Below are 26461 nucleotides of genomic sequence, written 5' to 3' on the forward strand. Positions count from 1 at the left end.
ACTCAATGCAGCATCATTGCCGAACCCACAAGGCAGCAACCAATTGATTTTCGAAGGGGGGCTATTATAGTTGAAAATGCTTCTAGTTTTTGGCCCTGAAAAAAAACATTGTTTGTTTCACCCTCAGCTGCCACTATATATAATGCTAAAATTGATTTCGACTTGTCACCAAAATTTGTCCTGAAAAAAATCAATAGCTCACGCCCCCCCTCCCCCTCCACAAAACATGAAGTAAATAGTTGCTGCCTAATTCATTTGAAAAGGTATTTTCGAATCGAATTGACGTACACAGAAATATTCGCCACTGGTCTTTACTCAAAAACGATTCACGCATAAATGCATGACTAAAAAAAGTGTGAGGTAAATGATATGTTTGTCTAGTATCTCAGATCCGTTAAATAACACGTAAAATAAATAAAAAAACGTTACCCTATTCCTTTACCAAATTCTCCTTGGAGAAGAAATACTATTTGAAACGAACAGAAAAGATAAAAATGTAGTAATCCCTTATATCTCAATCCTTTTTTTAGGCTGTAAGCACGCTGTTGCAGCTAAAGTTTTCTAATGCGTTATGATATCGAGACATCTCTAGTATATTCAAACTACTGCAAATTTTAAAAATGGCTTTCATAAAGTAGCAACCACTTAACTTAAAAAAAGGGGGAGGGTTATTTTTTTTTTATCTGAGTCAAATTTTTTTCGCGCGTACGTTTTTATTCCTTTTTTTCGATGCTGGTGATCAAATACTTTTTTTTCAATATTTAACACTATAATGTATGGGGAAACTCTTGATTCAGAATATTTTTGTTTATCATCTGTATGACCATATTTTTTTTTATCAAATTGGGGATCGGAATATTTCCATTCCCATCCCCCATCCCCCTTTTGAAGTCAAATAGTTGTTCCCTTACCGCTAGAAAAATTTTCCAAAAATTTTGAATTCAGTTCTACGTAATGAACATTTAAATGACATATAGTTTACAAGTGGGAACAAATCTTATGTACAGGTAGCTAAACAAGGTGTATAGATGTGAACAAATGTAATGTGAAACCAGTGTACACTACACTAAACTAATTGTAAACATGTTTACTCTACACGGCGTTTGGTGTGAACACGGCCTAGTTTATAAGTGTAAACAAAACGTATGCACAGGTAACTAAACCAGGTGTATGGATGTGAACAAATTTAATGTGAAACCAGTGTACAATTATACATTAAACTAATTGTAAACATGTTCACTGTACAAGGCCTAGGAGTTTGGTGTGAACACGGCCTTATATTAACAGTTTCTGTAGACCATTACATTTAGTTTTGTAAAGGCTTTTGGGTATGTATTGACACAAATGTGTGCCTAATTATATTTCAAGTAAGGCTTGCAAAACAAATACACAAACATGGAATAAAATCAAATTTAAATCTGACACAAGTATTATTAATTTCTCAGAAAGTCATTAAACTAATCAATTTGCATAGACTTTTTAATATATGATCTACATATGTGTTTGTTTTGAAATTTTAGGTTTTGATATTCAACCAATCAGATCAATACACTATGTTACGGAAAATGAGACCAATGCTTTAAGTTTACCGTATTTTAATAAAACTGTCGACTCAAACACGTCTCTGTATTTCAAAATCGAAACTGGATGTGAATGCAATATAACACTTTTACAAGATGGCGACAATCGTAAAATGAGAATTATAATGGAAGAGAAAAAGATCGACATCAGGACAATAATACGTACCGATTCAAGTAAAATCCATATTAGTTGTCACCACTTTCGCAACGTATCGGTTTCCATTCGCTGGAACGAAGATGGTTTTACATTAGGAACTGTCAAGTCGATAAATAATACACTTTTCAGGAAAACAGTAATTTCTTATACAGGGAAACCTGCTCATCAAGCTATCTTTTCATCAGCTAAGAAAGTAGGGTGGATACTGTATGAAGAAAGAAGAACAGGTATATATTTTTAAAGTTTTGTGCTTGTCTGAATTAAAACATAAAGTAATTAAAAAAATTGTCCAGGAGGGTGTCTTTTCAGTCATGTTCTTGTAAGTCATGTAAGTGCAATTCATCTTAAACAATACATAAGAATTCCATGCACTTTGTTAACATATGTGTATACTGTGTAGTATTCTTAGGATATGGTCAGAAAATTATGAATGATTTTTTTTTCTAGGAGTAATGCCCCTTTCAACTTAACATTTCACCATAATGCACTACTGCATCAGCTTATCAGCACGTTCATTTGATTTAACTTTGTAGATAAAAAGGGCATACAATGTAGACATGCATATCGCTAAGAAATTATGCTTTGAAAGCATACTTTGAAGATTTGCAAATCCCAACAATGTTGTATATGTCTTTTGTAAGAGTAATGAGTTCTTTAAATCAAAAATGTTATCAAATGTTGTTTTGGATTGTCTAAATGGATGTTAATATAATCAAACATTATCGTTAATTATGTCATTGGTTCTTGCATGCGCACTTCATTTTTAAAAAACTGCATATTTGCATTTAAACCGGAGATATTGATTTCTCTGTGATGTCATAATTGATTTAATGATGACCTCGTAAATTAAAAGCTTATTATGTTTAGTTTACCATTACCTCAACTTTTAAACAGACAAAAAAAGAAATTTGAAATTAAATGTTCAATTTTTTCAAACATCTAGGCACGAAAGAATGATAATGTGAATTAAATCCATCGGATCCCTCCATATTTGAGTGAGCGCTCTTAAATAAAGATTTTTGACTAATTTTCAAGATTGTGTTTAGAATAGTTATTTTTAACAGGTGACCGATTCAGTCTCTTAGAAGTCACACTAGGCCACGATCGCACTACGATCTGTAAAAAAATGCAAATGTTGACGATCGTAGTGACGTTGCGCACGATGATGGTACTTCATAAAGGGTTTCACGTTCCACAAAATAAGGCGATTTCGAAAATTTCAAAGAAAGTTTCAGGTGTTCAAGCATATTATTGATGAGGTCAATTTAATGTTGCGAATTTGGTAACCGATTTCTGTTTGTCTGAACAAATCATAGTTTTACATATTAACTCAAAGTGGTCGTATAGATATTTTTTTTAATGAATATTCATTTACAGGAGTTGTCAGTCTTCCCAGGTCAATAATTTACACAGATTTATTTTGAATATAAATTAGATTTTGAATTCATGATATTCTTCTAATTTGCATATTTATGCATATGTACATACTACTTTTGTTGCATTTCTTACTGTTTCCGTTTCCATTTCCTTTCTATATTTTATCATTTTTCCGATACTTTCTTCGTCGCGAAACGTTTAAGAAGTTAAACATTCTGGATTCAGGCTTTAAATTTGCTCATTTCCGTATTTTTGTGGCATATCCTTTGTTTGTAAAAATTGCCAGCAATGGGTTTTCTCTTTCTTATATTATTAACAAAACAAAATTATACATATTACTTTTGACGATTTAAATCTTGCAGATAAACAATGTTCCTTAAATATATAAAACAAATATGCTATAAAAATCTGAGAACCCGATATTTCTATTTACATCAATCTCAACATTTGTATTTAAATTTACACTATTCCTTTCTTAGACATTGATTGGTTTGTAGTTTATACATGTATTTTTATTTTCATTCGAATTAAACTGGAAACAAATAATAACGATATAAAATAAAAAAAAAAACAGAGCATGATTGACATCAAATACGTTTTGCGAACGTTGGGACAAAACAGCTATATTTTTTGAAACGATCTGAAATCAGAGTTGCCTAGCGAAAAAATATTAAACACTATATTGTTTAAAAAGAAAAGTAAAAATACCTTGGCCGCTTAATTTTGCCTCTCAGCTTTTTCAATTTCACGGTATAAATGCGCAAATCCGAAATATGCATATACTTTGACATTTTTCGGACTGTTTACAAAACAAAACATTTTCCGGATTACGGTTTCAGCGATATTGATTTTGCTTTATAGCACATTTCAGTCAGTATGTAGCTAATGGTAATATCTTTGGTTAGCTTGCTTGTTAGCTGAACCGTGAAGTCATTGTTAGGCAAGGTAAACTTCCCTCCTTTTAAAGTAGCTTAGTCCTACAGAGAGATAGATTTTTTTATCTGTTGGGCTAGTCTACTATTAAAGGAGGGAAGTTTACCTTACCTAACAATGACCTCACGGTTCAGCTAACAAGCAAGCTAACCAAAGATATTACCATTAGCAACATACTGACTGAAATGTGCTGTAACACGCGAATTACTATAACAATAGCAATATTCTTGTGAAGTTTAACGATGATCGGAGAATAAATACCGTAGGAAAGAAACGGACCTCTGATCTTTTTTCACACGAATTGAAACGTTGGACATTACGTTTTTGCGGGAAAAAAAAATTAGATAATAAAGTGTTATAATTCCTGGTATTTTAAATGTCGGTTCCTTTTTTTCTTTAATATAAGTCTAATGTTATGAATTCAATCAGAAATCACTATATTTTTATCGAACTGACCAGTATACGTATTTAATTTTATGCTAATCTACAGCAAAATGAAATTGGTACCAACATCGTGCGCAACGTCAGTGTGATCGTGTAAATTGCAGTTAATTCGTAATACGGTCGTAATGAAGTCTTCAAGATCGCGATGAGCGCGACCAACTTTAAGCATGTTCAAAACAATCGTGGTGCGGTCTCGTGGCGAAATCAGGTCTTAGTAGAAGCGTAGCAAGAGCGCAGTAAGGTCGTGGTAAGAACATTGCAAAGGTCGCTGTACCATCGTAGCGAGAGCGTAACGAAAACGTGATTCAATTCGGAAAACTGCTCTACGATCTGACAGCGACGTTCCTACGACCTCACTACAGTCATTACATTCTCACCGCGACCCATCTTTGCTTCTACTACGACTATGTCACGTTTATACCACGCTGTTCAAAACCATAGTACGATTCTAGCACCTCCTTGTCGTCCTCATCACATTCATACTACGACCATCACACCCATTGTCATTTTAACAAGAAATATGTAAAAGCTCTCCAGGTGTTGTTTGTCTGTATGTAATTTTGATCTCTTGTCATCTCCCCCCAACGGATCAACCATGCTTAATGTCTTTTTGTTGTTGGGATGTACATGTACCTGGCTACGTTCTTTTGGATACATGTTTTAGTGTGCAAATGGTTAAATCACTCGAGGTTATTCGTCTCAGGTTGCAAAGTGAGCCCATAACCTCTAAGCATGGGCTAGGCCAGCGCTCAACATGCAGGTATAAAATGAAAGAGTAGGTATTAATATACTTGACTTACCTATGTTTGACATGGGATGGGCCAGCACTCAACATGTCACAAGTAGAGAGGTATAATATTGCGAAGTAACAATTGTAGAGATAGATACTCGAATAATGTGAATTTAATTTCTTGATTGATATATGTATTTTTTTTATTTATTTTTAAATACATATCGATCATAAGCATGTCGCCCGTAATGCCAATTTTTATAATATTTTGTATTTGTATTTATAGTGTCTTTATTTTGTTATGTATATATATTGAATATTTTTCACTGTTGATTTATTTTGATTTTCCATTGGATAATAATAATTAATTATTATTATTATTATTGAATTTACATCATCAGTCGTTCTGGGTCTGTTTACATAACAGGTTTGATTAATACAAAGGAGATGCTTCCAACATACATTGAATCTTAAATCAGCTGCGGGAAGGTCATTGTTCGTTCATATATTGAAAGAAACACGGCAGATAAACTGAATTATATGTATGTAATATAATAGATACATTTAAAACATAATAAACCACATTTTTAAATAACTATTTCAAACACACAATTTTAAAACAGGAAAATATAACACATCAGAGTCTATTGGGCTCACAATATCTTGATTCACACATTACCAATGACTACATACTGTAATTGTTACTCAAGAAGTTCTTATTCTTGAAGGCAAATTAGTTCTATCGATTTCGCGTTGTTCCTGTTTTCTCTTCAATATCTTTACGTTGATTATAGTTTTATTTATTATACCTTTAACCATAACGGAAAACATTGTCTCTTTTAATGTGTGATGATACACTATTGTTTCAGATGAGTGCGAATATGAGTACCTATCAAAACGTTTAAACCCGCTGCATTTGATACACCTGTCCTAAATCAGGAATCTGATGTTCATTAGTTATCGTTTGTTGATGTGGTTCATTAGTATGTCTTTGTTTCTCGTTTTTAACTTAGTATATAAATTAGACCGTTGATTTTCCCGTTTGAATGTTTTTTCACATGTCTTTTTGGAAGCCCACTATAGGTTGCGTTTCGGTGTGAGGCAAGGCTCCGTGTTGAATACTGTACTTTGAAGAATAATGGTTAACTTTTACAAATTGTGACTTGGATGAAAGCGTTGTCTCATTGCACTCATGCCACCTCTTCTTATTTATAAGTTCAAAAATGATCTCGTTTCATTCTTTAAAAAAAATCTGTTTTTTAGATGCTGAACGCTTAACTTACATCAACACAGAAATATTTGATCAACCTGTTAGTCTTTGTCCAATATATCCAGAGAACAAAAACATACCATTGCATGTCAGTTTTCTAAATAGCAGTTCAAGGTGCAGTGAAAAAATGATTATCAAAACAGAGTGCTTTGAGGAGAACATTTTTATTAGATATAATAAAATTAATGACGCAACAGGTATTTATCAAGAAAAATTATCTATCTGCTGAGACAACAAGATAAGCATTCTTCTACCTCAAAATACTGTGGAAAAGCGTACATTTCACTTTTATACTATTCCGTGTTAACACTGCATTCATTTAGTTGTTAAATTTGCACAGCCATTAAAAAGGAAGATTACAAGTGTAAAAACAATGTGAAAGACGTAGAAGGTACACAAAACTAGAAAACGGCAAAAAACTTATCCTAAAAACTCAAACAAAAACTGTGTCGTAAGTAAAAGCAACATTGACAGTGACCGGATAACTCTAAACTGATAATGGGATATCAGCAAATACAGTTCTTACTTTTATAGAAAGCTAAGAGTTTTTTTTCTTATAATAGTAATGATGTTCATGATGGTAATATTTAATTCATCTCTTTCAAATATATATGGACGCTATAATGATTTTAATGGACGCTATAGAAAATCTGTGTCACAGATGAACATGAATAATTTTCAATAGTAGTCGTACCTCGATTATTCGATGTGAAAGGTTAACTTATCGTTGTATTTTTTTCCTTCAGAAGCACAATAAGTTCAACCGGTCAAGTTTACATAATTTAAATGTCCTGATAGTTTATGAATTTTGTGATGTCTTACGGTCAGAAAAGAGACAGTCATGTTCCAAGCCGCATTATATGACTTATCATATATAATTTGACTAACTTAAATACTATATGTTCCCCGAATTGCTACCGTACTTGTACGAACTGGGAGCCGTCATTGATTTTTTAAAAATAATGCGCATATCCTTATTAGACATGTTACGAAAAGGTATATTCACGACGCTGAGGTTGACAATTTACACTTTAAATGTGGGGACTGTGTCACAACACCAAAGAGATTACCTGTGTATACATTGTATTTTATTTAAAAACTGCATTGATCCTTTCGCAGGCAATTACGTATGGAACGATTATTCAATAACATATATATTAATAATTTCCATTATATTTTTAAGTAACTATAATAATACTGCAAAAAATGGGGGGGGGGGGGGGGGGGGGGCGTTCATGTTAATGCAGTAGATGTGCGGGGCAACGGAGATACGGGGTACATACGTGTGTGAATTCTTTGGCGAGCCCTTAATATATCTTGCAAATAGTCTTAAGTATTATAATCTGTTGTATACCAACTCGTGAATATATATGTAACGATCATTTTTATATAGTTTAAAAAAACAAACAGTGTGTATATAACAGTGTTCATTTTTTTTATATAAATAAGGCCGTTAGTTTTCTCGTTTGAATTGTTTTACATTGTCTTATCGGGGCCTTTTATAGCTGACTATGCGGTATGTGCTTTGCTCATTGTTGAAGGCCGTACGGTGACCTATAGTTGTTAATGTTTGTGTCATTTTGGTCTTTTGTGTATAGTTGTCTCACTGGCAATCATACCACATCTTATTTTTTATATGTATTTTGATCCAGTTGTTTGCCCCCTAAATTGTTATCTAACGGGGTCTGTTTTAAAACAACTAAAACAAGATTTCAACTTGAGGCATGTTGCACTATATAGAAAAATTTCGCCCGGTCATATAGCTTCGAAGGCATGTATTTTCTTTCTTTATTTCCTCCCAACTTTGTCTCAATTTCGAAAGTTTCAGCTCATTTAGAATTTTCTGTATACTAGTTTGTGATTGATTGATTGTTGGTTGCTTAACGTTCAGTGGCAAAAATTTCATGTATGTTTAGAACAAAAAGAGGTTTGTGTAAAATATGACTCGCTACTCATCGGTTGAACAACCCTGCAGAGTTTCAAAAGCATTGCACAATGACTTAAGTTTGCATTTACATCTTGAAACCACCGTATGCAGATATTTTGTATTTCATAAATACCTAAAACATTTGTGGAAATTCGCCAACCGTTTCATCAGAAAATGACAATAAGAAAACAAAGGGCTGCGCTTTAGCGCATGATACGCCCGTTGCTCTTTTAACTTGTCTTGTATGCTTTAAATGAATTTATATGATCAACTAAAAATAGTGTGAGCCCTGTCAAAGACCCCCCCCCCATATAATAAATAAAAATGGACAAATAAAATTGCACTATTGAGCTCAATAGATATAAACAATTTATCAAAGTTGCATAAAATTTTGTGAAAGTGTTAGTTATTGTCCCAAAATTGGAAAAATCTCCCCTTTTTAAGCATAAAAATTCATGCACGGAAATGTAAAATCTGAAATTTATAAAAATTGAAAGGGAGCTTACATCAATAGATATAAACAATTCACCAAAGTTTCATGGACATTGGTGAAAGCCCTTTTGAGTTATTGTCCGAAGTGTTAAAAATCCCCCTTTTTTTATGAATAAAGCCCCATAAATCCAAAACTTAAACTCTGAAATTAAAGAAAAACGAAAGGGAGCTTACGTCAATAGTTATAAACAATTCACTTAAGTTTCATGGAAATTGGTGAAAGTGTTTTTGAGTTAATGTCCGAGGTGTGGACGACGGACGGACGGACGGACGGACAACGGTATACCATAATACGTCCCGTCTTGAAAACGACGGGCGTATGAAAAAAGTGACACCGATGACCGATGGGTCTTTCCTGCTAGGAGTTTCTCTAAAACAAATATGCTGTTTTTTTAATTCAATCTGTTGAATGGGTACCTATCATTACTACCCTACGGAGGTACCAGTTGGGTTTTTTTCAGGGAGAAGGGGGACTAGGATTAAATTTGAAAAAAGCAGGACGGGAGTTTTGAGTTAAGACAAGGCAGAATGAGTTTCTTGGAAAAAAACCCCTAAAATTTAACTTGCTTACTATGTATAATATTATCAATCTATAATTGAATGAACTTGTATAACCCTCAGCCCCCCTTTTTTGCTAGACCACCCACTCCTACGCGCGTACACCTTTTATGTCTTATGACAGGTTTTAGCCAGCAATGATATCACAAAAGCAATTGTCGTATAAGATGTTAAATACATAATTATGTTCTAGATAAATGTAATTTGAATTAACCAAGACGCACAGGATTTAAATTTTACCTATTTAAATCTATAATCAATGTTTTGACACCGTCCCCAAATTTTAAGTCCAATTTGTCAACCTCAGCGTCGAGAATATACCTTTTCGTAACATGTCTATTAACAAAGTATACACAAGTGTTTGAAGGATTAGTTGTAGCTTCAAATACATTTCTTTTTGATATGTTCCTTTTTGATATCACACGATATTGTTTGTACTCGATTATGCTTTCAAACAACCGTTGCAAGTAACCGTTGCACGAACGGTTGTGTAAAACTTTTAGGAGTTTTGGGTCTCAATGCTCTTCAACTTCGTACTTTATTTGGCTTTTTTCAAACTTCTTGGGATTCGAGCGTCACTGATGAGTCTTTTGTAGACGAAACGCGCGTCTGGCGTATGGATAAAATTTAGTCCTGGTTTTGATGATGAGTTTATTTATGATAACGTTTTATTTCCATTTAATAATACACAGGCATAAATAAGCTAAATATACACCTGGAAAAAAGTATTGCAACACCAAATTGAAATTGAAATTAAAAGAACACTCTTTTTTTTTTTGTAATATAATTTGGTAAAATGGAATTAGTTAAACATTATTTAAGTATCACTTGAGTTTAATCAATAAATATCGACTCGATAAGTTCTTATCTGCACATGCAGCTACTGTATCCGTAAGAGATGTTTTTATCCTCATTGTTTTCAACACTTTAAATAACCAAGTTTTTAAAGTTATGTGATTGACACCTTGTTATTGGTCCTCGACAACTCTTAACTGCAGCAAGATGGCAGATTATCAGCATGAGAGAAGCAGGTGTGTCGCTGTAACAACTGCACGTATTGTTCATGTTGTTGGTGATCACCATTCCCCGTTAAGTCGTTTTGAGAATAAAAATCAGGCAATAAACGATGTTGAAGACCTTCCGAGATAATGAAGACCCCCTATACCATTTGCTATGGAAAATCAAGCATAATGAAGGTTGGTCAGAGGGAAACCCATTGCCTACAATACAATCCTAACAGAGAGTCGTGGGTATACAGGAGCATTTTAATAAGAACTGTTCGACATAGACTCATCGCTACTGGTTATCGTGCGATAATTCCATTCGGAGACCTTTGCTTACGAACAGACACACAGTTATCCGTATCCAATGCAGTGCACAGCTCGACATAGTTGAAAATTAACATCGTGGAGGAAGATCCATTGTTCCAATAGAATTCGGTTCATCTTCCTTGGCCCGATCGTAGCACGGATTTGAACCATATCGAGCATATATGGAACAATATTGGGCGAAAAGTTCGCGAAAGGACACCCCAGTTTAAACACATCATGAAATAAACAATGCCTTTCATCAGAAATGGTTGCTGCTACCTTAGCAACAAATTATTCGATTTATGGCAGGAATCAGAAGACGTTATGATGCGGTTATCCGTTTGAATGAAGGTTGCGCACAAACTACTTATTCTTTGGCGTATAACGATCACCCATGATGTAAATAGTCATTTGAAGATTAATTTTGGAATGTTTGACATTGTAAAGTTCAACTACAGTAAAAGTTGTGAAATGCATATTTTTGTATAAAAAACACTTCATTTTGTTATTAAAAATGTGGTTATATAAATCCTTTTGTTTTCAAACATTTTTTGTTCGTTTAAATGCATATGTTATCATTAACTATGTTTCAATAATATTATACACATATTTTATTATAATTCATCCAAAAAAAGAAGCTGATTTTTCAAGTTTTAAAAAATCAAGGTGTTGCAATACTTTTTTTCCATGTGTATATAAAAAGTAAAATCCCCAAAATACTGAACTCAGAGGAAAATCATTTGGAAAGTCCATAATCACATGGCAAAATCAAAAAACAAAAACACATAAAAAAACGAATGGACAAGAACTGTCATTTTCCTGACTTGGTACAGGCATTTTTCAATGTAGAAAATGGTGGATTAAACCTGGTTCTAAAGCGCTAACCTTCTCACTTTAATAACAGTCTCATCAAATTCCGCTACATTTACATGATGCGTTAAAAACAGTCACAATTAATAAAATAGTCAAAACATGGGTACATCAGTCATCGTATAACAATTTTAAAAGGAACAATTTAACAGGACACAACAACATCTACTATCTACGAACACATGGATTGATTTGAGTGTCTGACGTCAGAAAAATTATATACGTCACATAAATTTGTCTTTCAATGTGCATGCAAACAATTTTAAAATTTACATAGGCAATGTACGCATACAGGGTTAAAAAATCAAAAGTATGTAAGAATAAATTACAGAAATAGACCGAGATTCAAAGTAGTCCAAAAGTTATACATAGAATTTATGAGAATCCAAAACTTTTAAAAGGAACAATTTAACAGGACACAAAAACATCTACTATCTACGAACACATGGATTGATTTGAGTGTCTGACGTCAGAAAATTTATATACGTCACATAAATTTGTCGTTAATTGTGCATACAAACAATTTTAAAATTTTCATAGGCAATGTACGAATACAGGGTTAAAAAAATCAAAAGTATGTAAGCTACATTCATAGTATTATCTCATAATAGGCTGTAATATTGATATTTATAACAGTATAGATTCAATAAGTTGCCAATTTTTGTGGTAGGCTTTTTAGAAAACATGATAGAATAAGACCTATTTAAACATACACAACTGGCCTCATTGAAAATTTATGAATGATGCAGATAAACAAAATAATTGTTGATACCAACTTTTCTGTTAAATTAACCACGGCAACTAAAATATAATACTACAATCCTTTAAAGGGGCACTAGTTATCAAATTCATGTTCACCGATTTCTCTTATTTGATTTATAACAATGTAAAACATTTATCCAAACTATAAAAAGTCTAAAATAAACAATAATTTAAACATGTGGCACTGGCAGGAAAATACGTAGCGTCGTTTCGTGTGTATTTGAGTGCAGACGCCATCTAATTAACCAACGAGTTGACCTCTAAAGTTATTCGATGACCATATAAGCGATGTAAACATAAATACAGATATAAATAGATTTCGCAAACTAGTGTTGTTGGATTTTTCTAGATCTATTTGATTTTATATTATAGATGAAAAATAAATGTTAAACATCGTTTTTACCTTTTTTTGAGGATCGAATCAGTCAATCATTTGATTTAGTAATAACTTTGTTTCACTTTCATTGTTTACATTCTTTTCCTTTAAATAAGTTTACACATACAATTCACGTGTTATCCATCTGAAGCTAATGGGTTAAATCAAAGTTCATTTGAATACGGATTTAACGAGGTCAAATTTATTCACTTGCAAGTGAATAATTTATAACTAATGTTTTTGTAGCTTATTGTGACAAAATTGAACCATATTGGCTGCTAAAAGCGAATTATTATTTCACTTTTTGCATTTCATTAATGATTGAGCCAATAAAATAGATTTTTTTCATTTATCTCGTAGCTGGTGCCCCTTAAAGAGCAAGTCTAGAAAAGACAAATATGATCAGGAACTGAATTAGATTGAAATTAATTTCTTCTAGTTGTCTGCCCATAGATCGTTATTGTATTCCGGCGCTTCATGGTAATGACCATTCAGCACGACAGGACCGACTCGATTAGACGTTTTTTTCCCAGTTAAATTTTTATCTCGCTCGTGTGAATTAATTTGATGTTATATATTACAGTGCTTATCCAGTGACCTTTGTGGTATCACAATAGCAATGACTAAAACAGTTTACCAAATTGCAGATAGATTTCTACTCCAACTAACTGATCAACTGGTAAAATATTTTAGCAGATTGATGAAGTGAAATGTTGTTAGTATAAGTGAGTGCTGTAAAATAAAAAGTAATACTTACCATCGAGAACCAGTTTAATAGTTGATACCTTTGTCAATCATTTCTAACAAAAATAATATCTTACTATAGTATGAGTAACTGAATAAAAAGGTCTAATTTTGACATGGACACTTCCATCATAAATAAATATCATTAATGAATAGTTCAAAACATTGTTTTGTAGGTGTATATTTTATAGCTTTGTCTTCTAAGAGAAAGTTATTGTGCAATTGTGATTCGAATAATATTTTCTATACAAATTACTGATCTGCTGGCATTATAGGGAAATAATTTTCATGATTGATAATCAGCAAAATTTTGTTCTGTCTGACAAATATCAAATTTCCCCATTTAATTTGTTTGTAACATTATTTCTGTGATTATTCAACTTTTATCCTCTGTTCTGAAAAGAACAACGAAATTTATTTAATTATGAAAGATGATTTAAAATATTGAAAAAAGCTGTTAAAACCCCGATTAAATTTTAAGTGTACATTTGAACTCAATAAAAATTATTTCCCTTTAATGCCAGCAGATCAGTAATTTGTATAGAAAATGTTATTAAAATCACAATTGCACAATAACTTTCTCTTAGAAGACAAAGCTATAAAATATACACCTAGAAAACAATGTTTTGAACTATTCATTTATAATATTTATTTATGATAGAAGTTTCCATGTCAAAATTAGACCTTTTTATTCAGTTACTCATACTATAGTAAGGTATTATTTTTGTTTGAAATGATTGACAAAGGTATCAACTAACTGGTTCTGGATGGTAAGTATTACATATTTATTTTACAGCACTCACTTATACTAACAACATTTCACTTGAGCAATCTGCTGAAATATTTTACCAGTTAATCAGTTAGATGGAATAGAAATCTATCTGCAATTTGGTAAACTGTTTTCGTCATTGCTATTGTGATACCACAAAGGTTACTGGATAAGCACAGTAATGTTTTGATTTGAGTTGTAATTATAAATTACTGACTATATTTTGTCGACATTATATTATGTATCATATTGTGCAGTCGAAATTAGTACATGGCACTGTCGTGTTGTAATTCAATTTAAACTTTAATTTGGTTTGTATAAGTATAATGTGTATAGAGTTAAATAGTTTATGGGCGTTAATAATTGTGGAACTTTTTTTTTTTATTTTTTTTTTTATAAATAATCAATTTCAATTCCTCGCATTCCTTATTATTCTCTTATACAAGTATTGTTAGTTACTTAAGTAATTTAAATTCATTATTTCTACCTTTCATATATTTTTCTGCTTTTTTACAAAATTTGTAATACACAGGCATGTGACATTTCACCAATAAAAATACAAAGAAAGTTTCGCATAACAGATACGTTTATAAAATATTCAAAGAATGCAATGTCGGTACAATTTACAATATATATATATATATATGATGATTATTCTAGTCTTCTTAGTTCTATGATGATTAATGATTTAGTCTAGGATTCATGCTTTTGTTTATTAGTTGTGATTAGCTCTGAACTAGCTTGCATTAACTACGAGTGCTTTCAAATCTGTACGTAGTGTCTTTTTGTTGTTGAGATGTACATGTACCCGACCTCGGCCACTCTGTTGTAGTTATGTTTGTATCTTGCTGACGGGTTGGGTCTTTTTCAACTGATTTTTATAGTTCGTTCTTATGTTGTACTGTTACACCACTGTCCTAGGTACAAAAAATGTATAGGGGAGAGTTGGGATACCGCTTACACGTTTAATCCGCCACATTCTGTATGTGACTGTCTTAAGTCAAGAAACAATAATTTAGTGGTGTATATAGATATAGGAAGATGTGGTGTGAGTGCCAATGAGACAACTCTCAATCCAAATAACAATTTAAAAAGTAGGCCATTATAGGTTAAAGTACGGCCTTCAACACGGAGCCTTGGCTCACACCGAACAACAAGCTATAAAGGGCCGAAAAATTACTAGTGTAAAACCATTCAAACGGGAAAACCAACGGTTTAATCTATATAAACAAAACGATAAACGAGAAACACGTATATATTACATAAACAAACGACAACTACTGTAATTCAGATTCCTGACTTAGGACAGGTGCAAACATTTGCAGCGGGATTAAACGTTTTAATGGATCCAAACCTTCTCCCTTTTTCTGAAACAATAGCATAACATCACTTACAAATAATCAAAGCTAGTGTACAGACAAGATCCATATAAATAAAAAAATAACAAAAAAGCATTATAAACAGTATCAACAGGTCGAATTAACAAGAAAATACGATTTGAGAGTACTCGCAGTTACTGACAGCTAGTTAAAAGCCAAAACCAATTAATAATAAAAAATCATGCATCAGAGACTAAAATCAACTATGACCTATAAATTCTGTATCCTTTGTGGAGTGTTGTCTCATTGGTAGTCAAACCAAATCTTATTTTATAGTGGTAATTTTTCATCGACAACAAAATAGGGAATACTTGTTTTTCAATATATTTTCAGTTTTCTTTTTTAGAAAACATTTTTGATAAAAAAAACTCAAGTTGTTGATAAATAGAAATAAGTAGAGTGTTTATTTCTTTTCAATATGAAATCTCAGGTTTCTCATCAATCAAAATCTTCTGATGTAACGATTGAAATAGATTACTTAATAAAATTGTCAGATTTCAAAAGCATACACGAACTAATTATTATAATATAAAGTGAACACAATTTTAACACGCCAAAGGCATAAAAGCTGTCGAATTCATGAACACCAATTTGACTCAAATTTAATTATAACATTGTAAAAGTTTATCCAAATTATAAAAAAGTGTGTAAAATAAACCAAATCGGGCATGAACTCGATAATATGTAGCTATAGATGAAAAATATATGTTAATCTTACACTTGCAAGTGAATTATTAATCATCAATGTTTCTTAGGTTATTTTGACAAAATTAAACCATACTGACTGCTAAAAGCTATATATTATTTCACTGTTTTATTTTCATTTTTATTTACGATTGAAAAAAAAAAATATCTTAGCTAGTGCGCCTTTAACGAATATAACCAACACCAATAACACGTATTTTATAAATAGTTGATAGCTATCATCTTCATTATTCAAAATTCTGTTTATACATAAGAAACAAATCTGTTTCTTTCTATAAATAAACAAGACGAAAACAAAGCATATATCAAATGGAAACTTATATCTATATTAAGAATATCAAGGCCGTGTCAACTAGATAATTCCATAAAGAGCCATCAACAAAGTGTTCTAGAAACGTTTAAATCGTTATTAAAAAACCCGCTAAGCTAGTGTTTGGCTTTTAAACATTTCAATTCTTCTATTTATGCGATGGTGACTAAAATGATATCTCCAAAACGGCACTAACTGTTGAGTAACGTACCAACCATACCTAATACGCAGCAAATCGGGACACCTCTAGAGAAAGTTAATGTTGTCACTGTGGAGCGTACGTTGCTTGTTTTCCTCGCGAAGTATGGATAATTATTGGCTCATAGACGGCTTTTTTTCTTTCAATTTTATGAAATTAAAATCGACATAAGTATTTTATTGACTAGTTCTTTTCACTGTCGATTTTTTTTAATTCATCAACTTATTTTAATGTTAAAAAATAGCCATAGTATTCTCTCAGTATGTAAAGTGTGTTTGTTCATGACTACAAAACAAGAAGAACTGTTGATGTCGCCGAGACTTTCAAATCTGGTCAACACCGACTACACACAATGTATAATTATTTTTAATAACTTTAAAAAGTATGCAATATTTCCAATATTTATTTTACTCAGACAATCTTTTTCTTGTAGTTTACCGTTTATAATTTTCTCGTAGTTCGGTATATTTGTTATTTTACTTTTTTTGCAATTTTAATAATTATTTTCAGAAAAATGTACAGATCGTCAGGAAACCCTTTGGATAGCAGCCTGTCAAGCAATCGACAGAGATTGCAACAGCTGTAAAATTAATAGTTTTAAACGTGACATTACCAAAAGTCCAATTGCTGGAGACATTATAATTGTAACTAAAAGTTCGATACTTGCTGCAGATAATTGCTTTGTGGCATCAACGTATCTGATTTTATGGCATGAGATAAGAGGTATAGTTTGAAACTTTAATTAGTTTTAACATTATATTTCAATGACTGTATTTTTAGAACCTTTGAAATAGTAATTATGGATATTATAGCAATCATTACAAATCTTCTTTATATAATAACCATAAAAACTAAAAGTTCTGGATTGTGATCTGCAAATGGAATAGCACATGATATCTATAGTTTTGTTGTACTTCTGTTCGTTTTCTTATATCTAAGCGAGTTCCACGATGACCTAAAATAGCGAAGGTAACCTACCAGTCGAAAAATATATAATCCGAGGTAGAAAAATCGGTAAAAATCTATGCATCCTTTTGTTTGTGTCTGCTTCCAATTTGTTTTATGCTACAAATTAATGAATTTCTAAAGCTTGCTACAAACTTAGTCGACAGTCGTTTAAATCGCGGTACTTTTAAAGGAACAGGCATATAATGGTAACAAACAAAAACTGAGAAGATTGAAGATTCAAGAAAAATCGAGACCGTGTGTCGGGTGTGTCGACTGGTTAAACGTCTTCTCGTCGTCGTAAAACCAGATTAAGCCTATCATTCTCATAAAAAAAATTCCTGATCCAAGTCAAGATGAGAGTTATTTTTCATAAATAAAGTTTGTTAGTATAGACGAGCGCTTGGTTTTGTCAACATTTATGGACTCGTCTTTAATTTAGAGTTTTATATTTCTGTTATATCAAATTTATCTTGTTTACATTCATTTTAATAGTGTTTAGTTTGTCTTATTGCTTTATACTTTATCAAAAATATCAGTCTGTTAGTTGTTTTGTCTTTTTTTTTAAAGATGTATTTCCTCCAGATCAGTATTCATCACAAAGACCCTCACCAACTGCAGTGTATTTTACAACCCTTAGTGATAGTGCATCATATACAACAGGTAATATTAGTTCATAATTAAACTATAAGTTTGAATAAGTAAAAACGTGAGGAAATTGCAATATCTTTGTTGCGATAAAAAAAATTAAAAAAAATTAGACGAATGGATAACAACAGTCATAATCCTGACTAGGTACATTTGTACATGCATTTACTATTGTAGAAAATGGTGATTTCAACCTGGTTTTATAGCTAGGGATACAGCAGTCACCATTGCGTTATTCTCTTAATCACTCTAGAAACAAACAAACATATTAACAAACACTAACCATGGCAAAATAATACAATGACGGGATGTATCAGTACAGATCCACGTCATATGTAACAATAAATTACAAAAGGCATATAAACAAAACATATAGGCAAACATGAAAGAGAAGAATACAAAAGTTATCATAGAATAATAACTCAATAACGGGAAGAAAATATCTACGTCAAATGGATACAACCAAAAGCAGACGAAACAGTTAAAGAAATATTCAAGAAGACAAATAAAAGAAGAAAAAAAAACACGTTATCAAGATGACAAACAACGTCAGTACCCAGAATATATACCTCATATATACTTCCCAAATATTAACGTGTATTATTTGTGACGTTGTACCGAATATTTCTCAACAAGGTCTTAGTACCTTCCGATTAACTATTTTAGAAAAAGGACAAGACGTTCTTTGAAATACTTCAGGTTCAACAACTTTCTGCTCAGACGCTGATGACGCTGATTACAAAGCCTGAGTAATTGCTGCATGTTCTTGAATACCGAATAAGTTGGGGAATGTAAATTCCATTCCGTTTCTCGTTGAATTTGCAATAGGTATTAAACAACTCTATTTATGTCAAATGATAACTTATATGTATGTTTTATAAATTTTGTACATAATATTTTTGTTCTACAAATCTGCAGGTCAATTTTCATATTTATAGAATGCAAGAAATGCAAGATTGTAAATTGTATTTTTAAAACAATTGTTGTGAGTTCCAGTTGCCTCTCTGTTTGTCTCGTGTTATATATTTATGCTGTTAAATTTTCATTTCGGGCTCGGTGTTATGAATATGAAATTACTGTGGTTATGTTATAGCCCCAGAAATAGATGTATTGTCATCGCGGTATATTTCAAGTTTCTTAAAATTATAAATGTGTTATTTTTTAGTTGAAGAAAAATCGTCACCAACAAGATTATTACAAACAACAAGGTCTTTAACACCAATACACAGTGAACAAGTATCTGTTACATCTACAGGTAACTTTGTATGAGACATAAATTTGATAAACTATGGGGTGTTACGGGAGAAAATTGAATGCATCCAAGAAAGAGCGAGACCATATGCCGAGTGTTTCGATTGGTTAAGCGTCTCGTCGTCGTCGAAAACACAAATTAGTCCTACCATTTTCCCTCGACCAAAACACTCTTTTTTCAATGATTGTTTTTTTTTTTTTGCTTTAGAAATAGATATATTGTCATCATGGTATAATTCAATTTTATAAACATAACCGTTTGAAGATGAAAGTGCATCATTTTTGGGTGTGAATGTGCGTGTTTTTGAGATTAACTAAGCTTTTTCTACTTTTATTATGAATTCGTTACATTTTGTTTCGGTATACCATATCAAGCTCTTTTTTTGTGACTTTTTAATGTAATCGGTATGGAAGAATGAAGTATTTTTCACAGTTCGTTTCAAAACTTTCAAATACTCTCGTTTGCATTAGGTAGCTCTTATGAAGTTTATACATGCCAACTACAAAATAAAACATGCTTCTTTTATATTTTTTGTGATTCTTATCCAAACTAATTCGTGAAAATAAAGAAAACGTGTATGAACACGATCATGTTTTCTTTTGACATTATAAAATGATTAAAACACATCGTGAATTTGATTTCCGAAACCCATGCTTGTTCTGTTGTGACCTTCATATAAAATCTGGACGACATATTATATTTATAAATATGTTTAATCAGTACGTGTCATATTACCAAAAGCGACTTTAAAAAATTAGCCGAGTTTTTCTTATGTTTATTTTACTACTTCAGATATTTTGCTGTATTTGTTATTATATTATCAAAGGAGAATTTTAAAATGCATGTTATTAGAATGTCAGAATTGAACAAACCACTACTGCGCTGAAAATACCTTGACGTTTTCGAAATAAGCATGCAACTTTTGTACATAATATTTTTGTTCTACAAATCTGCAGGTCAATTTTCATATTTATAGAATGCAAGAAATGCAAGATTGTAAATTGTATTTTTTAAACAATTGTTGTGAGTTCCAATTACCTCTCTGTTTGTCTCGTGTTATATATTTATGCTGTTAAATTATCATTTCGGGCTCGGTGTTATGAATATGAAATTACTGTGGTTATGTTATAGCCCCAGAAATATATGTATTGTCATCGCGGTATATTTCAAGTTTCTTAAAATTATAAATGTGTTATCTTTTAGTTGAAGAAAAATCGTCACCAACAAGATTATTACAAACAACAAGGTCTTTAACACCAATACACAGTGAACAAGTATCTGTTACATCTACAGGTAACTTTGTATGAGACATAAATTTGATAAACTATTGGGTGTTACGGGAGAAAATTGAATGCATCCAAGAAAGAGCGAGACCATATGCCGAGTGTTTCGATTGGTTAAGCGTCTCGTCGTCGTCGAAAACACAAATTAGTCCTACCATTTCCCCTCGACCAAAACACTTTTTTTTCATTGATTGTTTTTTTTTTTGCTTTAGAAATAGATATATTGTCATCATGGTATAATTCAATTTTATAAACATAACCGTTTGAAGATGAAAGTGCATCATTTTTGGGTGTGAATGTGCGTGTTTTTGAGATTAACTAAGCTTTTTCTACTTTTATTATGAATTCGTTACATATTGTTTCGGTATACCATATCAAGCTCTTTTTTTTGTGACTTTTTAATGTAATCGGTATGGAAGAATGAAGTATTTTTCACAGTTCGTTTCAAAACTTTCAAATACTCTCGTTTGCATTAGGGAGCTCTTATGAAGTTTATACATGCCAACTACAAAATAAAACATGCTTCTTTTATATTTTTTGTGATTCTTATCCAAACTAATTCGTGAAAATAAAGAAAACGTGTATGAACACGATCATGTTTTCTTTTGACATTATAAAATGATTAAAACACATCGTGAATTTGATTTCCGAAACCCATGCTTGTTCTGTTGTGACCTTCATATAAAATCTGGACGACATATTATATTTATAAATATGTTTAATCAGTACGTGTCATATTACCAAAAGCGACTTTAAAAATTTAGCCGAGTTTTTCTTATGTTTATTTTACTACTTCAGATATTTTGCTGTATTTGTTATTATATTATCAAAGGAGAATTTTAAAATGCATGTTATTAAAATGTCAGAATTGAACAAACCACTACTGCGCTGAAAATACCTTGACGTTTTCGAAATAAGCATGCAACTTTAACCAAGATTGATTTATGTGCTCCGAAATGGTAAATAGTTCTTCAACCACAAGTGATTGCTTATAGGAATAACAATTGTATAATGTGTCGCATTCTATGATGTAATAATAATAAGCTCTTCAACGGTTTCGGTACTTATACATCTTTGGATTTTAAATGTTTGGCTTTGAGCGTTCCTGATGAAGGTAAATCCAGAAAAGCGCTTCGGACGCAAGAAATTAATAACGTGTTGTTTTCAATATTTTACATCACTGGGTCGATACCTCTGCTGGCGGACTATCAGTCCCCGAGGGTATCATCAGCTCAGTAGTCAGTATTTCGGTACTGACATGATTTAAAAAAATTGTCCGTTTATAAATTATAAATTATTAAGAAACTAAGGTTTCAACACCCTCAGGCAAAGTTGGCTTTAGATGAATTTGGCTATTTATTTTAGGTATTTTTTATATATAGCTCTTCAACGGTTTCGGTACTTATACATCTTTGGATTTCAAATGTTTGGCTTTGAGCGTTCCTGATGAAAGTAAATCCAGTAAAGCGCTTCGAACGCAAGAAATTAATAACGTGTTGTTTTCAATATATTATAAAGAACACTGGCTACGACATACGGACTACATATGTTTATTTTATATACAAATATACCATCCTTACCATAGCAGACTTTTATGTCATAATGACATCCGTCAATCATTCGACTGGCAGACATATATTTTACTAATCTTATATTTTGTTTGAAATTTGAGACATGCTATAATGGAATTAATGTTAAGAGTCGCAAGATCTCCGTATGCAGCTGCTAGAAGTTTTCTTTCAAAAAAAAAATTTAAATGGAAATTTAAATGGAAATTTAAACACGTAGTGTATTCTATCAAGGGAAAGAGGTACCCAAATAGCAAGGTAACAACAATCCTTGTTCGTTAACTATATCCCGATAATGTACCTAAAACCTGTGCCGGAGTACTGATTTTACCAAGAAGAATCATTGATTAGGTTCCATGTTAGCATCAACTCACTATCAATAAAGTTATTTTAAAAACGCATTGATTTTAGGATACGGCATCATCGTCTTTGGAGCTGATTTTGGTTTAGTAATTCCAGGTATCATTTTAGTAAGTGTTGATACGTTTGTATTTGCAAACTTGATTTTCTATAAAATATGGTGTGGCCCCTTGATCTTAATAAATCTAAAGTATATATATATATATATATGTTATACATGTATATAAGTCACATAGTCTACAAAACAGAACATTCATGATGTCTTTGCATTCAATGATCAATTTTACTTTTAGCTGGCAGTATGTTAATCGACGACAACAAGCCTGATCAAATATCAGACAACCAAAAAGTTATAGGTAAGCCACAAATAAATAAAAATATATAATACGTTAAAAATAGAGTTCCTGTATACTAAAATTGCAACGTGTATTTTGCTTTATCGTTCATTCTAAATCTTTGAGCTTTTTATTTTGCCATTGGAATAGGGTCTTTCCGTTTTGAGTTTTCCTCAGAAGTAAATTTTTCGTGATTTCACTTTTTAGATAGCTACAAATAGGCAGCACCTTTTGTTATTGGCAAACTTAACATACATACAATAGTATTTATGGCATAAGTATTAGCATTTATAGTTTACCGACAATTTAATTTCAGATATAAATAAAAAGAACTTAGATATGCATAAAAAAAAATCATGAACCACAAAAAGGTGCATGTGCGTCGGCGGGGTATGAATATACTGATATGAATGCATGCATAAAAAATCTTTTAAGATACAAGACTTACAATTGATACGACAGTCAAGAATTTCATCTACTCAAAACAAAACAAAAAATTGGTAAGTAAAAACATACACGAAGATAAAAATCATTGTAAGCAAACTGACTTAAATGATGAAGTATACAAGCACAAAAATAATTAATTTCTTCATGTACTATCTTCAGTACAACAAACAAAGAAGTTAAGTTCTACAACAAGTGTATATACTGTAACTATATTTCTTTCCAGGTTTGACTGTTGGAGCATCTATATCTGCTGTTATTATTGTCATTTTACTGACTTGTCTTCTTGTAGTTTTAAGAAGAAGGTATATATTTGTATTATGTTTTTTTTTTGTACTACAATGGATTCAATATTGTTTGTTATTTAATTTTAATGTTCGAGGTCACAAAGGTTCCCAAGCAAATACTTTCAGTTACGTTATAGATATGTTTATCAGGAATGTTTTAGATCAAACGTCTCAGTACCGATTTGAAACAGCATGTACAATGTATGCATGCAAAAAAGTCAGATTTGAGATTGATGTACACGCCTGCATGAAGACAAGAGACTTAAGTAAATACACTTATTTCTGATTTTGGTTTGTAGCCTGGATGTGTTTTCTCTCAATTGATTTATAACCTTTGAACACCGGTGGACTACTGTAGTCTTTGTTTTAGTACACTAGTCATTGCTCATTGTCCAAAATTAAGCATGCAGGGTCGAACCGCACAAATGCCAATCCAAAGTATGTGTTTAAATCTGCATAGTATAAACAAACAATTTTCCACGTTTATAGCATGATCACTAAATCCAAAATGATAATCAATAATATTTTCGGTAAATTTAAAAGTTAAAATGTATTTTACAAAGAAATAAAATGACTCTGCATAGATATGACAAAACAGATAATTGACAAAATTCATTTAAAAGATTATTAAAACCTAAATAAGTTTTTCATTTTAAAGCGTATGCTTTCAGATCAATAGAACGGAAATCAGCAAAAAAGAATCAAACCGTACAGAACTCTGAAGATGGAAATGATTACACTGGACGTCAGAATATTGCCTTACCTATGCAAGAGGATTTGTCAGAATACAATGAATTGGTCATGCGTCGTGATAGTCATCAATATGGAGATTTAACATCTATGGGAACAAAACTAAACGAGACAACCTATGATTATATTGACCATCATAAACACAAACAAGAAACAGATATTTGTAAAACTGATAAGATAAACTCTATACAGGACCCAGGTGATGAATTGATTCATGATTATTCAGTTCTAGACCCAAATGAGAAAACATTAAATACAGTAAAGGTTATGTCAAATACTGGCAGGGATGGCGACACATATGCAGTTCTCGATCCTGATGAATCCACTACTTTTTGTTCTGGAACCGACATCTCTGATCGATTAGATAAACCGTGTTGTAAATCGAACAATAATCACACAAAAGAATTAACATGTTCTCAAACTAAGGATGAAGCCTATGCAGTCCTTGACCCTAATATTACAGGCTTTGATCGAACTGAAAACGTTTCAAAGAATGAATCACCTGAAACTTATACAGTACTCGATCCCAGTATTACTGGATTTAATCGTTCTGATCTTACCAATACAAACGGGGATATGACGAAGAATCAGGTCAATAAAAACGGCTTAGTTCAGCCATTTAAAGAAGATGGGACGGATTACGAGTTTGCTAAACCTATTGATGATGATTTGTCCTCAAAGTCATGTTTGCCAAGTAACAGACATCGTACGAATAGTGGAGGAAGCTATGGTACTTATGAAACTGGCAAAACTCACCAACGTCAAGACATCCATCAACAGAATCCCGAAGAAAATGTTTACAACCGCACTGTTGATGATGTATATGATTCGGCTGCTCATATAAAAATGCCAACTTCTCGGGATGATACCTACGATCATTTCTCTGGAGAGAAGAAAAATGACTGATACACCACAAAAAGACTAAACGTTGATAAAACCTAGATTTGATATGCAAATCTGAAACTTATTTATATCAACATATTTAAAAATAATATATTTTCCTTATTAACTAGTATCATTAACACTTTAATATCACATACATTTTCATCACATATGTGTCAAATCATTCTTACTACAAGTTCATCACACAGTTTTGTTATCTCTGTAAAAATCTTTTCGATATTGCATGTATTTTTCCATATTTTAGCCGTTGCTTTGAAATGATTATAATAATTAAAATAATATTTTATAAACCATACCATTAAAAAAAAAAATAGCCACATGCGGTTTCTGTTTACATTAAGACTTGTTGGTGGTGCTCGAATCAATACAGCTATTAGGCGAGAAAAAATTGGTTATTGGTTGTAAAGCGTTCAATCATGATTTTTATGCATTCTCAGGACGATAACAAACTTACAATTTATACAATAGGTATGTCCGGTTATTGAGGACGCCCGAGATGAAGGGTGGAGCAATTCGAACTTCCAATGGAACATGAAGATACATTGAATACAGACATGTTGGCTTGCAAGGGTTCTTAATGTGCATAAACCATGTTTCTTCATTCATACACGAGGCATCGGATTTTACGTCCAAATTCTTACTGGACGTGGCCGAGTAATTATTCATTCCATACAGACAAATTGATACCCCACTATTGCGCGCGATGTGATGCCGGTAAAAAATTAGACCAAAGCTGTAATTTTTCCATTCCCAGTAACCTTTGGGGTAGTTCAAAGTTGAAGTTGTAGAGCATT

General features: G+C 32.0%; 1 protein-coding gene across 1 annotated transcript; it reads left to right on the forward strand.

Annotated features, from left to right (window-relative positions):
• Positions 1-1209: 1209 nt before the first annotated feature.
• On the forward strand, positions 1210-25844 carry LOC134727087 (uncharacterized). The gene is made up of 9 exons (XM_063591475.1): positions 1210-1328; positions 1521-1964; positions 17403-17615; positions 18408-18500; positions 19651-19740; positions 20941-21030; positions 23242-23304; positions 23954-24032; positions 24686-25844. Exons 2-9 carry the CDS (start codon positions 1694-1696, stop codon positions 25668-25670), a joined length of 1884 nt encoding a protein of 627 aa, XP_063447545.1. The 5' UTR covers positions 1210-1328; positions 1521-1693; the 3' UTR covers positions 25671-25844.
• Positions 25845-26461: the final 617 nt, after the last annotated feature.

The sequence above is a fragment of the Mytilus trossulus genome, chromosome 7 (assembly GCF_036588685.1).
Source record: "Mytilus trossulus isolate FHL-02 chromosome 7, PNRI_Mtr1.1.1.hap1, whole genome shotgun sequence".
NCBI lineage: Eukaryota > Metazoa > Mollusca > Bivalvia > Mytilida > Mytilidae > Mytilus > Mytilus trossulus.